Source organism: Phyllostomus discolor, chromosome 7 (assembly GCF_004126475.2).
Source record: "Phyllostomus discolor isolate MPI-MPIP mPhyDis1 chromosome 7, mPhyDis1.pri.v3, whole genome shotgun sequence".
NCBI lineage: Eukaryota > Metazoa > Chordata > Mammalia > Chiroptera > Phyllostomidae > Phyllostomus > Phyllostomus discolor.
In genome coordinates, this window is record NC_040909.2 from 39398775 (window position 1) to 39414810 (window position 16036).

General features: G+C 39.5%; 1 protein-coding gene and 1 non-coding gene across 6 annotated transcripts in view; both read right to left on the reverse strand.

The window, feature by feature from the left end:
* Nucleotides 1-1546: 1546 nt before the first annotated feature.
* Nucleotides 1547-16036, reverse strand: part of PPARG (peroxisome proliferator activated receptor gamma) — a 149449-nt gene continuing 134959 nt past the window's right edge. For 4 of the 5 annotated variants that reach the window (XM_036030788.1, XM_028518765.2, XM_028518764.2 and 1 more), the window contains one exon: nucleotides 1547-1993. In XM_036030788.1, the coding sequence (XP_035886681.1) occupies nucleotides 1746-1993 (248 nt within the window). In that variant the 3' untranslated portion in view covers nucleotides 1547-1745. The remainder of the gene's footprint in view (nucleotides 1994-16036) is intronic. The other variant, XM_036030789.1, reaches the window with a different exon arrangement.
* On the reverse strand, nucleotides 5894-6017 carry LOC114502173. The gene has a single exon (XR_003685025.1). It is a non-coding gene; the product is annotated as a small nucleolar RNA SNORA71 (small nucleolar RNA).

A 16036-nucleotide genomic window follows, 5' to 3' on the forward strand; every position in this document is an offset into this window, starting at 1 on the left:
TAGTCAGTCATGTGGCCGCTTCAAAATATCCTGATGCTTGGCATCAGTGAAGGAAAGGAAAAATAGCTGTGTGATGAACTGAATTTGTCACATTTCTTCCTAATGATTTTGTGTTACTCCAACAATGGCTTCAGTCGCTGGTCCCAAAATGACAGTTGTATCTGTTGTTTTATTAAAGGTTTGAGCTCAGAAGTTTTCTCTCCTAAAGGGTTAGGAAACCTACATTTCTAGGACTGATGTCAGGACTCACTTCTGTAGCCTGACTCTTTGGGAATGTTTATTTTGGGGTAAAAGATGAAAAGGTATTTCCTGATATTTCTGCTTGAGAGTCTCAAATGTAGTTATGTTCTCCTGAGTATTAATACATAAAGAAAGATAAACTAAGGGAGAACCAGCAGGGAAATAATTTAGGTCAGTGGAGTAATCATCCTGGCAAAGAGACCTCAGGACAGTATTATGAGTTCATGGGTAGGCAATGCTAGTGAATGTGGTGGCTTCAGTCAAAGAATCTTAATAATTGTGCAAAGAAGGTCCCTGCTTTTAGGGAACATATAACCTACTTGCTGGGGAGGGATGCAATACCTAAACAATATGGATAATTACCCTGTGAGATTAGAAAAGTAAGAGATCTCTGGGCAAGGCAGTCCCAAGGAGGGTGACAGGAATAATTCTACATACATTAGAACCACAACATGGTTCTTCTCCCTCATTCATGTTTTATTTTGGTTTGGTTTCTTCTTCACCTTGTCCCTGCTAGTTTGCTTCCTTAGAATGCTTTCTCTCCCGATCTCTATCTATCCCAAATACAACACATCTTTCGAGTCCCACTTCAATGAATTTAGAGTCACTCTTGACTATTCCAATCTTCATTAATCTTCACTTCCTTTGAACTCTTATAGTTCTTACAGTCTGAACCATTCATTTGGCAGATGATTATACTGTGCATTATGGTCTGTTTTTATGAAAGATTAATCTTTTCTCCTGAACTCAATTGTAAGTTCTTTTTGGTAGGTGCCAAATTTTAAACCCTTCTGTGTTACTCACAGTTTCTAATAGTTCATAACTTGCCAATAGGTATTTATGTATGCCTTGGTATCCTGTTAGTAGGCTGCTCTTGGTGAGTGAAAATCTTCGTTGGGATTGTGGAAGAAGATTGGATTCTTGATAGGCCTAAGGATATGCTCCAAATTAACACATCCAGGTTAAGAAACACATGCTCTGGGCAGTTTTTCAGCCCTGAAGTTCCCCTTCCCTTCTTAGGTGTGATTGTTAAAGCAGATGGAGGGTTCAGAAAAGTTGTAAATTGAGTAAAAAATTAATTTACTGAGAGTGAAAGCTGATTAGCAGTTCCATTCACATTTTTAAAAAATGTGTAAGAAAGAAGAAAGAAAAATAAAGGAAAGAAGAAAGGCAAAGAGGGATGGGGGGAGGAAGGAAGGGAAGAAAGAGGTTATAAGATTGAGAAGAAAATGAAAGGAAAAAGCCAGGATCACAGGGAGGTGGGGAACACATCAGACTCCGTCTTCAAATACATCCACCAATTTCATAATGTGGTAATTTTTAATATTAAAAGTAAATTGTAAATGTATCTTTATAAACAATATGCATAAAATAGATCTATTATTCTAAAACTTTTCTTTTTAAAATGCTTTTTCACAGTAAATTTTTTAGATGTCAGATCTTCCCTCAAAATAATAGTGCAATTGGAAGAAGGGAAACATTGTCAGTGAATTAGGACTTCTCTGCTAATATAAGTCCTTGTATATTTCCTGTAGGAGTGGGTGAAGACTCATGTCTGTCTCTGTTTTCTTTATTACTTGCAATAGCTGCACATGTTCTGTTACAATTTGTCTGAGGTCTGTCATTTTCTGGAGCAGCTTGGCAAAGAGCTGAGAAGACTCAGGGTGGTTCAGCTTGAGCTGGAGCTCCAAGGCTTGCAGCAAGTTGTCTTGTATGTCCTCAATGGGCTTCACATTCAGCAAACCTGGGCGATCTGGGGGAGCAGAAGAACAGGAGGTTCAATTGCAAAATCCTCTGGCCCCACATCTGAGACATATTTAGCCAAATTACTCACCCATCTTTTTGTTGGTCTGTTTTGCTTTCATTCTAAAATAAGGTGGGAAGAGAGGCTAAGTAGATAGTGGGAAAGAACTGCATACAGAAAGATAGAATGAAACCAAGACTATCAGAGCCCTTTCCAGGGCATTCTTTCCCTGGCCGGGCCAATGTCTGTGTAATCAGTAGACATAGCATGGTTGCAAGGAAATCTCCTCTCCAGACTGAGGACTCTTTTGCCACTATGCCTCTATTCCCTCAGAAATCTCATTTGCAACTTCTGCTCTTTCCTGATGGGTCTATATTTTATAACTTCTACATTGTTTTTCATCACAGCTTTAAATATGCTTCTAAAACAAGCTGTGTCTTCTCTTTTGCTTAATATAGCATATATATTTTCAAAGAGACAAGACATAGTTTTTAATTACAGGTACAATTTGGAAGGACAGACCATCCCCAGATTTCAACAAAGGTTTCTTCTGAGGTAATTTTCACTTTCTTCTTTATGCTTTCCTTCTTTAAATTTTTAAAGGGTAAGCTTAAATTACTTTTACATTTGTTATGTTTTTCTTCATGTAGATCTTGTTAAATGTATCCTTAAGTACATCTTTACTTTCATTCTTTACTTTATAATATTCTATACTTCTTTTTGTTTATATTCTAATACATACATGCTGATATTCAGAAAATTATTAATTTTAGTGTATTAAATCTATTTCAATTTCCTGAACTCTTGTCAATTCAAAGTGGTTTTTATCCTGTATTTTTTTTCTCTTTTGGATAGACAAAAATGACATCTGTAAATAATGGTAGGCTTATTTATTCCTTCTTTTCTAGTGTTTACAATTCTCATTGCTTTTTCTTGCCATACTGCATTGGCTGATACCTCTAATATGCTACTAAGTAACAGAAGTGGTAGGAGGCATTCTTGTTTTATTCCTAACCTTGAAGAGAATGCTTCTAATGGTTTACCACAAGTATGATATTTACTATAGATTATAATATGTTTTAGCCCTGGCTTTCCAAAAATTTTAAATTTGTTTTAGTCAGGAATGTTGTTGGATTTCATCAGATGCTTTTTAATGTTTTCATTCTAAAGAAATGGTTATAATAATCAAGTATGGTGAATTATATTAATAGATTACCTTATATCCATGTACTCATTTACTAATAATATATTTAGAATTTAAAATCTGTAGGTTAGATTGGTCCAGAGTCTTCTTTTTTGTGCCATCCTTCACCTGTTGTGGTAATAAATGTTAACTGGTCTTATAGACTGAGTTGGTAACTTTTTTTTTCCTGTTTCTATGCAGTAAGATCTGTTCCTTAATGGTTTCTTGGAATTCATTGGCAGAATTGTCTGAGCCTGGTGGTAAATCTTTGACTACCTTAAATTTTTCTTCTATATATATTTTAGTCTCTTCAGGCTTTGTACTACTTTTAAGTGAAATTTTAGTCATTTATAATGGAGTAAAGTTGTACATGATATTCTCTTGAAAGAGAGAAATCTGAAATCTCTTATTATTTTTAACTAATTGAATACTTTTTGTGTATTTCCTTGTTTAAAAATTCAATTTGCTAAAAGCTTATCTTTTATTATCTTTTTAAAAAATACATCTTTTGGACTTCCGGCAAGATGGAGGAATAGGTGGATGCACCACACCTCCTCGCACAACCAAGATTAGAACAACAATAATTTACAGACAGAATAACACTCATAACTGACAGAGGATTTATCTGAATGGAAGTCGGACAACCAAGAAGTTGAAGTAGACCCGTACATCCAGACTGGTAGGAGACGAGCCGGGTGGGTGCGGGGCTGGCTCGGGTCGGCAGTGCGCGGAGCTTGGGGAAAATTTGGCGCGAAATCGGCACGACAGCCATCCGGGGCGCAAGAACACAGCGGTGATCCCTGAGTACGAAAGCTGTGGCTGGCAGACCCAGTGAGGCAGCGATTGTGGACCAGGGCAGAGCTTGCAGCCCAGGGTCCCAGAGAAGGGTCTGAGCCCAGGAGAATGGAACTACCGCCATTGTTCCCTCCCGTCCCTGCTCCCGCCCCCGCCCCCACATATAACGTCACAATCTAGCGACTGGGGTGCCCAGCCCCAGTGAACACCTAAGGCTCCACCCCCCACCATAACAAGAGGGACCAGACCAGGAAAAAAAAAAAGGAGAGATAGGGAAAGACATAAGATATGTTTCCAACAGAACAGATCAGTCCCCCAGGACTCATCCTTTTGAATGACTAAGAAATAGCCAATCTATCAGATGCGCAGTTTAAAACACTGGTGATCAGAAAGCTCACAGAATTGGTTGATTTTGGGTGCAAATTAGATGAAAGGATGCAGGTTACCAAAAAAGAGATGCAGGAAGATACGCGGAGGAGAGCCAATAGTGAAAGGAAGGAATCTGAGTCTCAAAACAATACAGTGGACCAGAAGGAAGATAGAATCAACCAAGCAGGAAAGCATGATGAAATAAGAATTCAAAAAATTGAGGAAAAGATTAAGAGCATCCAAGACACCTTTAAACGTTCCAACATCCGAATTATAGGGGTACCAGAATGGGAAGGGGAAAAGCAACAAATTGAGCACGTATTTGAACAAATAATAAAGGAGAACTTCCCCAATCTGGCAAAGGGAACAGTCTTCCAAGAAATCCAAGAAGCTCAGAGAGCCCCAAAGAAGTTGGACCCAAGAAGAAACACACCAAGGCACATCATCATTACATTAGCCAAGGTAAAAATGAAGGAGAGAATCCTAGAAGCAGCAAGAGATAAGGGGACAGTAACCTACAAAGGAGTTCCCATCAGACTGTCAGCTGATTTCTCCAAAGAGACCTTACAGGCAAGAAGGGGCTGGAAAGAAATATTCCAAGTCATGAAAGACAAGGACCTACATCCCAGATTGCTCTATCCAGCAAAGCTATCATTTAGAATGGAAGGGAAGATAAACTGCTTTTCAGATAAGGTCAAATTAAAGGAGTTCATCATTACCAAGCCCTTATTTTATGAAATGCTAAAAGGACTTATCTAAGAAAAGAAGATAAAGAAAAGACATGTATAGTAAAAGGACAGGAAACTCACAATTATTAACAACCACACCTAAAGCAAAACCAAAAGAAACTAAGTAAACAACTAGAATAGGAACAGAACCACAGAAATGGGGGGCACATGGAGGGCTAGCAGCAGGGGCGTGGGAGGAGGAGAGAGGGGGAAAAGGTATAGAGAATAAGTAGCATAGAATGTAGGTTGAAAACAGATAGGGGGAGGGCAAGAATAGTACGGGAAATGTAGAAGCTAAAGAACTCATAAGTATGACACATGGACATGAACTAAAGGGGGGGGACATGGGTGGGAGAGGGGGTACAGGGTGGAGGGGAGAGAAGGGGGAAATGGGACAACTGTAATAGCATAATCAATAAAATATATTAAAAAATAAATAAAATATTTTTTAAAATAAAAAAATAAGTTTTCATTAAAAAATACACCTTTTGGTTTTATTAATTGACTGTTTTTTAAAAATTTGAAAAAGAATCTTCACCTGAGAACATTTTTTTCCATTGCTTTTAGAGATAGAGGAAGGGAGACAGAGAAACATCAATGTGAGGGAGAATCATCAATTGGTTGCCTCTCACATACACTCAGACCGGATACTGTATGCGTCCTGACCGGGAATCAAACAAATGACCCTTTGGTTACGGGATAACACTCTAACCAACTGAGCCACACCAGCCAGGGTTAATGAACTTTATTTTTTAAAATGGTATTTTGTTTTCATTTTCAAATAATTCATTCGTCTAACTTTCTTTAGGTTTATTTTTCTCTTTTTTTTGCTAGTGTGTGAAGACTCCAGGATTTGGAAGGGACAGCTGGACCCTTCAAATATGGGGAAAATGCTTTCCCTCCCTGTGTTATTAATGACTAGGGCACAGGCAGCCCACAATCACTTCTGGATACGGAAGTCTAATTTCTTGAATTAAATGCTTAATTCATTTAGTTTTAGTATTTCTTGTTTTTTGATGGATGCATTTAAAGATCTAAAATTTCCTCTTAGTGTCACTTTGGTCTCTCTCCATAGGCTTTCTTAAACAGTACTCTAAAAGAGTACTAGTTCTTTTTGGAAAAGAACTAAACATAGTTCTTTTCCAAATTGTCTGTTTCACAATTTTGATTTCATTTTTGACATGAGTTATATAGAATCATTATTTTAAATTTCCAAGTGGAAAGTTTGGGTTTTTGTTTTCTAATTTCTAAGTTTTATTTTCTAATGTCTAAGTTTGTTGCATTGCAGTTAGAATATAAAGTTTTTGCATGAAGCTCACCAGAGGGGTGCAAGGTTTATGTTTAACATTTAGGACATTCCTCTTGAAGGCTAATCACCCTCTTTTTCTAATTTTAACTCTTCTTCCCTTCACTGCAAATTAGAACACTGTGTTAGAGTTTTTATTTACCTTTTAATATCCTTCATCCTCTAGCCTCAGTTTCTGTAATTATCCCTTTGCTCCAACCATATTAAGCCATTTCCATACCAAGTCCCTCAGATTCCTATGTTCCCTCACAACTGTGCTTAAGCAGATTCTGTTCCTCTTATCTGAAAGTCTTACCTCCCCTTCATCCATCTTATTGACTTCAACCTATTCTTCAAAATATAGCCCGTGTCATCAGGTCCTGGCAGCCTTCCTTGACAATATCCCTTTCTCTCCCTTATTCTTCCAATACCCTTTCTGTGGATCTTGTAACACCCCATGAACACTTCAATCACTACTGTACTAGTAGATTACAGTTATTGATTACATTTATTTTCCAAAGACTGTGCTAAGTGCTTTATACACAATGTATCATTTAATCTTGAGGTCAGTGCTTTATGGAGGGGAAAACAAAGATTTAGAGAAAAGATTTAAATCTTGCCCAAGATCTGCCACTTGCTAGTAAATGGCAGAGCTGAAATTTGAATCCAAGTCTGTCTGATTCCAAACACTATGCAATAGTCAACTCTTACTACCTTGTATTGTAAGAACTGATTTTCTTGTTTATGTCCCCTACTAAGCTGTGTGGTATCAAAGGGCAGAAACTATGTCCTAATCCTCTCTGATCAAGTGGAAACAGAGAAAGCACTCAGTTGGCTGAGTTAATGAGTTATAGAAAGTTGTTCTAGCTAAGAGTCCTGCATTGACAAGTATAATTCTTGTGGTTGGTGAACAAGTCTAAAGGCAGGATTACTACACAATGAAGAAATCTCCTTTAAATAGTGTTTTTCTGTATCTAATAAACTATAGCAATCTTTATCCATTGAAGTGAGGCACAGGAAAGCAATATTAGAATGGTCTCAGGGTGGGATTTTTGGTACTGAACACATTCTCTGAAATTAAGTTTCTTTTTTTAATTACAGAAAGTTACCTTTGGTTTGATTTTCTTCCCCCTAACTTCTCTAACATGTCCTATTGGCTGGAATATATATACTTTTTTCTTTAAATTTCAGCATTTAATTTTGGAACCATCAGCAAAAATCTCAAATTCAGAGAATGAAACAAAATGATTTAGTCCTGGCCTAGAGAATCATGCCCCTGGAGGCGGGTGCCTTTCTCACAGTTGCTATGCACTAGTGAAAACCCCTGACACTTCAAGGAAAATCAGGTCCTGGATTGGTGCCTTTGGTTCAACGATTGCTGATCCATCCCCTGAACAAATGTTCCAGATTTCAAAGGCCTGTGGCAGTGTGAACATATGTGCATTGGAAGCGGCAGCACTTTGTGTCAAGACGGGTGTTAAATGTGGCTCCTCCAGGGGTTGGGAATGCACACCCCTGTATAGAAGCTCACGGGGGTATTGTCTTCTTAGAGCCTTTTCTCCTTCCTCCTTTCTCTTCAGCAGCATCTACGGAGTCAAAACTTCTGCTGAAGAGCTTATATTAACCTAGAAAGTTTCATTTATCATGACAGTTCAAACAACGAAACCCTGAAGTGCAGCCGATCAGGTGTGCTGAGAACATTTGGCTTTCATGCAATAACATGGAACTGGCCCCTCTAGGAGAGGAGAAGGGTCTGGTTTGGATTTTCAATCCTCTCTTTGGCAAGTTATTTTTTATGATGTGATGGATGAATTTGGCTGAAATTTTGTGGCCACTGATTTATATTTTCTCCAGTGACAAATTAGATCATTTACAGATCTATCCCACTGTCCTTACAGAGCCTCAGCCAAGGCAAAATGGAGTGCAGTAGAGTGGAAAAAGTAGTATATTCTACTTCTAGGTCTTTCACTAACCAGCTCTGTGACCTTGGGCAAACTGATTAAGCTCACTGGGCCTCGACTTTCTTTTCTGTAAATGAAAAGAATTAGACTAGATATATGATCTCTAAGACCCTCAATTCAAAAGTTCTAAACTTTAACTCTTATTTGTAATACCCTTTACATAGTTTATATAATTAAACTGGGGAAACAAACTCAATCTAATTAGAAAAGTGTACTAACAAAGCTTACACATTAAACTTAGAACACCTGGCTTATTTAAAAAGCAGAAAAGCTTCCTGTGGTCTTAAGCAATCCCTAGGGTCAAAGACAAAAGGGACTGGTCAGGACTGCTCTTCCACCTTCCACCCTCCAGTCAGCTATCAGGCCTTGTTCCCTGTTCCCCTCTCTGATGTTTCTCCTTCCACTTTCCTTCTACTCACACTCAAACCCTTACTGAACTAATCAAGGTATCACATAGGTGCCACAAAAATCTGCCTAAACACGCAGAGCAGCCCTGGGTCTTTCCCTTTCCTCTCTACTTCCCACCAGCTCAATGGGGCGTCTTTCCCACCCCTTTCCTTTTCCTCGCCAGGCACATTATCTTTACCCTTCTCTCTCCTAAGTTCCAAGAACCCCTTCTTTCGTCTCTGTAACTTGTTTCTGAGCCCATTCCTTCCAGAGCTCACTTCTACCTCTGTGACTTTCTAGTTAAACTTGCTCTTACAAAAAAAAAAAATACTATTCTTAGAAGGCCAGCCTGAGATCTTCTCCCTGCATCTTGCTGAAGGTTAGAATTGAGTTCTAGAATAGAATCAGGGTCAAGGGACCCCTTTACTGGCCTAGGTTGCCTAGAAGGACTGTTTGGGTAAGTGTGTGTTGATTTACTCCAGGACGAAACACTGGAGGAAGCTGGAGTCAATTACTGGTTCCTTACTCCCCAGGCTGCAAAGAATTGGGAAAGAAACCTTTCCGGTCTCCATTGACACAGTGCTGGAATTGATTAGAGAGCACTGTTGATTATGGGCAAATCTACAAAGCTTCCATCTTATCTAGATCTGGTTCCATTAAGTGGAGTGCTTATCTGAAGCAGATTCAAATTCTCTCCACACTCAGAGGTGTCTTAGTTAGGGAGCCAGATGGCCACAGTGCAGTCTCCTGAAGGAGAGGCAGAAAAACCAAATTGAATGGTTTTGTCTCTGTTCTAGGAGGTGCTGGCATGGCATTCCCAATCTATCCCTACTGGCTTTCTGATAGATATTAGTAATATGAAAAGGACTGCTCTCACAGTATTTAGAAAAAAGAAGTCTGACAGCTGGGCAGCTGTAAATTGATCCATGGACAGTGAAAGACCTTAGTTCAGATGTGGGTGAAAACTGAAGGGGAGGGAGGGCTACTTAGGAAACTTTGTACTTCGTATCTCACCCTTGTACTTACTCTTCAGTTTACTTTATTCCATTGCTTCCTAAATTCACGGATGTGTTAAATAAAAAAAACAGTGGATTTGGAAACCGAAGACTTGATTTGAGTCCTGTCTCTCTTCCACTTAGCTTCCTTGTGATTTTGGACAAGTCTGATTTTCCCAGGTTTGGGCTCAATTTTTTTTTAAGACAACAATGAGTATTTCTTTAGTGAGGTCATGGTGAGAATGAATTAGGTAAAGGAACTTTGTAAGATATTACTATTCTCTGTGTTTGTTCAAATAAAGGCAATTTTCATAGGGATGGGTCAGGAGTGTAAGCAGGGGTGGCATGGCATCAACACACGGGAAATGGAAGGTTTTTGAGCTGTCATGGGTAAGAGCATAAATTCAGGAGAGCAAGAAAGTAATCCCTGATGCAGACACACAGTTTGGGGGTTTGGGCAGGTTCTCATTCTTGTAGCTTAATGCACGTATGAAAGATAGTTTAAGCATGACAACAAAACAAGTAAGTCCTGGTTCCCAAACTCACTTCCTCTGTGAAAAGATGGCGTTTGGGATTCTTTAGTACTTTTCTGATCGAACAATCAGAATCATGGTGAGCATTAGGCAAAACTGTGAATTCAGTCAAGTTTATCTTTGGGAAACTATGTATGGCCTATGGCAATTACCTCCCACCATCTCACCTTTTGGAAAAAATAATGTAAGAAAGTTTCACATGTGTTCTTTTCATATTTAAATTTGAATTGGAGCTTGATGGAGTACAGTGATTTTCAACTTTGGCCACACATTGAAATCATCTGGGGAGATTAAAAACACACCAACTAATTAATACCTGGGTCCTGTCTTTAGTGATTCTGACTTGGCCTCCGGTACGACCTTCAATATTTCTGAAAGCTCCCAGGTGACTCTAATGTGCGGCCAAGAGCAAGTACTACTGCTTTAATGAAAAGCAGTTGGAATCCCAACCTGAAAACTTATTTGCTAGGTAATCTTGGTGAAGTTCCTTAACCTCTCTGTACCTCGGTTTCCTCATTTAGAAAATGGGGACATAACAGTAATCAAACTCATAGTGTCGTTGGGATGACTAAATGAGTTAACAGAAGAAAAGTTCTCTCAGTGTGTGACACACAGTAAGTTAGCTCTATCTATTTATAATAGTATAATTCGCCTCTTTTCCTTTCCTACCCTTTTTCTCATTTCTCTGGATTTTCCTGGGTCCTCTTACTATCTCTCCTATTGGTTTATTAATTGCTCCCGTCTCCTCAGCCACTGCCTCCAACCCCTCATATGTTTTTCCCTTCCCATTCCATGGACTGAAGCTTGCTGGGTGTCCGGTATTAGAAATCCGAGCAGGGCCAGACTAAATCAGAAGCCTGAGCAATGGATGGTTTTAGGAGAAATTTGGTTGACTGCTGCTATCAGGGGAAGGGAACAACATAACTTAGAGATCTTATAAACACTTTAAATGCTTTACCAAATGGATAAAGATCATCTGTAGTGAACATACTCCACCTTCAATGCACAAAGTCCTGGTAGAGCCTTCACTCTGAAGTGGGTTAATGTTCTAACATTTCCCTGTTTAAACAATAATTTAACAAATGCTTTCTCTGTGTCCAAATGAGAACCACTCTTCACAACAATAACACATATGATTTGGTTAGGATGGTGGAGGTAGGTAACCACCACCACGAAACCAAGCCCGGGCAATATTTTCTTTGATCTGCCCAGTAAGATGCCAATTCCACACCAAGTCCCCTTATCTTAAATGCTCAACTACCCCCTCCAAAAAAGTCCCCTCTCAAACTACAACACAACACAAAGACATCTAAATCACCAGGTGGGTAGCATTTTCCTGTATGCTGTGTTCAAAGCTTACTTCTTTGCTTCATGGTGTCTATAGTGAAGTAAGCTTGGGCTCTGCTTTATTTCCAGGTCTCTCAGACTGGAAAAGGGACTTGAGATTTCAATCCTGCCCTTGGGATCTCCGTGTCTTTCCTATCTCCTTTCACCCTGGGATTAGGGTTCCCTTGCTGTTCTGTCACTGGAGGTCAATCAATTGAAGCTTCATTATCTACTGTGTTCCTTTTCTCAGTGCCAGGACCAAAAAAGCAGTGTGTTCTTCCCCCAAGCCAAGGAACATAGATATATTTCTGCTCCTTCTATATCCAATACTGGGTTTAACCAGGACTGGAAGGGTGGGAGGCAGAGGAAAGGCTGGAGCAGAGACAAAGGGGAATGACTTCTTTCTCATTGAGCTGGACACACTCATGCTCCCAGGCCGAGTACTCTCCCTGGCTTCCTCAACCTCTAGAAATGTCAACAGCAAACCAAAAAGAAAAATGGGCCAAGTATTAGTTCTCTGCACCATCCCCATGTCTTCTTTCCAATGTCCTTGAGAAGAACCTCAAAACATAGGCATGATCTGTAATCTCTAAATATAACCTCTCAATGCATAATGTCCCTCCAAACCTCATCAGAATTCTAGGAGTGTGGAAACCCACCCCACTCCTATTCCCTATCTGCTTCGGGGCGAGGGGGTTTACTGTTCTCTCAATTTTTCAGGCCCCTCTCCCTTTCTCCATATCTCTTTCCCTTGGGGTTTTGTTCTCAATCCACAACTAATCCCCTTAAAGTGATAGCTGATAAAAGGATTAGTTGATATCTCTCTGGGGGTATTTATATGGTAATAAGAATTTTAAGAATGGCTATTGATGGAAATAAGCAATTTGGCAGAATTGAATGGAGATACTACTTCCAATTATATCATAGAAGGGAAAAGGGAAAATGAGCTTTGTTGTGTGCTTAACATGTCCCAGGCATTGTGCCAAAGACTTCACATAATGTTATTTCATTTACTTAGGGCACTGATAAGGAAATTAAGGCTCAGAGAGGTAAATAATTGCTTGAAATTACACATCTAGTTAGTAGTGGAGTGGGGAGTTTTTGAATTCAGGGTTGCCCATGTGATTCCGATGCACCATTCTGCCTCTCTTCTGGTGTAATTATTTGTCAGCTGGCAAGACCCCTGAAAGGTGCTTCCCCTAGGAGTACGTGACTCCTTCACTACCTGCATTGGCCTTTCTGTTATGAGTGGCTTGAACCAGTCCTTGGTTTCATTCTTTCTCACTTGCAGATGATCTGTCTGAATGTCTTGGTGAATTGTGCCAGTCTGGAAGGCTGCCTGGGGTCACCCAGAGTTTAAACACACATTGTGAGAACCCAAAATGATAAAGTACTCCAAAAAGCGGCCCACTGACTGACTGACTGAACCTTTTCCAAGACTGCCGGTGTGGTGACAGGAATGACTCAGCAGTTTGGCTTTCAATCCCATGTCTGTCTCTGGGGTCAAATACAATCCTTTGCTCACTCACTAAAATGATCCCAGCTTACCAGGCCCATGGTGAGGAGGGAATTTTATTTCTGAAACAATCGCAGATAAAGATTTTTCTATATTCTACAAACAGCAAAAGACTAAGTATATTTGTGTGTATATTTTTAAGTTTCACAGATGTTTCTAGTATATTCCATCTTCTCCCTATCCTCCACCCCAACCCCCAGCTCTCTGGTTTTCAGAATTTGAGTGCCAATAGAGAACTTATAAATACACTTCATTTCTGTCTAAGCCAAGTCCATGATGTTATGAAAAGAGTAACTAATGGGGCATTTCTAGATAACTCAAATTGAGTCATTATTCAAAGCCACACTGGCTATCTGTCAGGGTTTCCCCACTGACCATGGCAGCATGGGGGGAGGAGTAGAACGCCAGGAGGGAAGAGCAGCATGAAATTTACAGACACAACGAAGGTGCCCACTAACTGTTTTTCAATTAGTAAATGAATGCTATTACTCTCTGACATAGTCATGGCTTGGATGGGGGATTTGAACCATGTAATAATACTCTTTGACTATCCTGCTTAAAACTTAGTCATGTGAGAAATCAGATGTTCTTGTTTATTCTCAATATCCTGAAAAGATTCAGAAAAATAACTCTTACCATCTAGACACTAGCCTGAGTCTTGTCCAAAAAAGCTATATGGATAAGGTGGCTGAATATTTAATTGGAACAGGAGAATAAAAGAAAGTTGGCTCACTATGATTCATAGTATTTTTAATACCTAAATCTTAGACTACTTTGGGTTTTGTATCCTCCCAGTTAACTAATAAGGATGATAGTAACACAGAAAGAAGATGTGGGGGCCACTGGACCATGCAGAATTAGAGACCCCCTAACCTGGGGTTTCCTCAAGAAAAGTGTAGGCCCACTCAGGCATATCTACTCTGTGCTGTATGTCCATTGTAACTAGTAGAAATAGTTCCTCAGTAAAATGGAAAGATTACACATGCACTGGAAATATCCTCAAGATTTTGAAAGGCAGCTGGGAATGGGGCAGAGTGATGGGACACTCACAAACCCAGAGTTCCTCAAACTCCATGCCTGCAGAACGTTAGTGTTCTGTGAGCTGGAATGAGGTGTTCTGCTGCTACAACTGAACCAGTGTCATTTTGATTGTTTCTAATGGGCAGGAAGGAATTAAGTTACTGGGTGGTACTTTAACAATTTTAAATTTCTCTCATAAGTTTTTCTGCAACCACTTATCTCTATTAGAAGCTGGTGTAAGATGGTACCTGATTAAGTGTGAATGTATTTACTCAGTTATTTAAAGTTTATCGGCAGTTTTTGTGGGGGTGCTCTGCAAACAGTGATATTATTTCCAGGGGCCATGCAACCTGAACAAATTTAAGAATATAACACCAGACTTCAGTGTTATCACTGGGCTGCATTTCTTCCCAGAGCCCAGGGTGTAATTTTGTTAGGTTAAAATCGTGTCTTAAGAAGGGCTTTGCATATTTGTAAGCAATATCTAGATTATAACCTGGAAATTCTTGATTAAAATATTTGGAGGCAATATGAAAATAGATAGTTTTGGATAACTACCAAAGAACTCTAAGACCAAGGTAATTAACTGGGATGCTCCCTCATCAAACCACACAAAAGGCAATAGTAGTTAAAGGCATCAGGTTTGTTTTTTTTTAAGTTCTCACCTAAGGATATGTTTTTATTGATCAGAGAGAGAGGAAGGAAGAGAGAGAAAAATATTGATGTGAGAGAAAAACATCAATTAGCTGCTCCCCACACATGCCCCATCTGGGGCTCAAAACTACAACCTAGTCATGTGCCCTGGCCAGGAGTTGAACCTGCAGCCTTTTGGTGTACAGAATGATGCACCAACCACCTGAGCCACCAGCCAGGGCAAAGGCATCAGTTTTAAGTTCAGGGAGACCTGGATCTGAACCTTGGCCTCACCACTTAGTAGCTCTATGACCTTGGGCAAGTTGCTTAATTCCTTTAAACTTCTACTTTCTTTATCTGTTAAATGGGGGATAATAGACTTTGTAGAGCTGCAGGATAGATTAAATAAAGATTATGAATGTATGTAAAGTGCTTAGCATAAATTCTGGCACACAGTGAAGTATCCAATAAGTGCTAGTTATTATTAATATTTGATTATTATTCATTCAACAAGCATTTATTAAGTACTTATTCTGGGTCAGGGGCTTTGCTTTCATTCTATTCTCATTCCAACAAATTTAAAAGTCTATACCTAAGTCTAAATGTGTATCTATACTTATATATACTGTATAGTCATGACCGAGGGTGAGAAATGGAACCCAGGTTATTGACATATAGGATTAGCGGCTATCCAAAATTTCATAGGATATCAATTTTCCCTTGATCTGAAAATGTATAATTATGAGAACAATTCCCCTTTCTTGTACCCTCTTGTCCCTGCCCACTCGACAGCAGAACACATGATCACTCCAAGAACAGCTGTCCAAAATTGCTTCACAGAGAAAGAACATGGCTAGGATTGCTGGAAAAAGAAGCTGCTATATAGGTGGTTTGGATAGCCAAGCCAGACTCAAGAGAGTAAAGGAGGAGGCTGGATGACTTGCCATCTATGGCCATTGTATCAATATTTATAGCCTCTCTGTCATTAGGATGGTGATGGCAATCTGCCTAGAAAAATAGATTGTAAAATCTAGTGAATTTCCTCCCCCATATCTTGGAAGTTTGGGAAGAACTGTAATGAATTCCAAACTGTTTTGAATTAACAAAAAGAGCTTTTTCCTGTTGTAGAGTTCCAGCTGGAACCCTCCTATGCTTTTTCTTCACCAAACAGCAAATGCTCAAAGGGGCAAAGTGTCCAATGGAGTGTCCTGGGGCTTGTCAGCTTTACTGAGCCACTTGGCTTTGGCTGCTGGGTAGGTTTTGGGAGTTTACATGTGTGGCTGGCATGATGCTGTGGCGCCAGCTGCAAACCTGCCCTTGC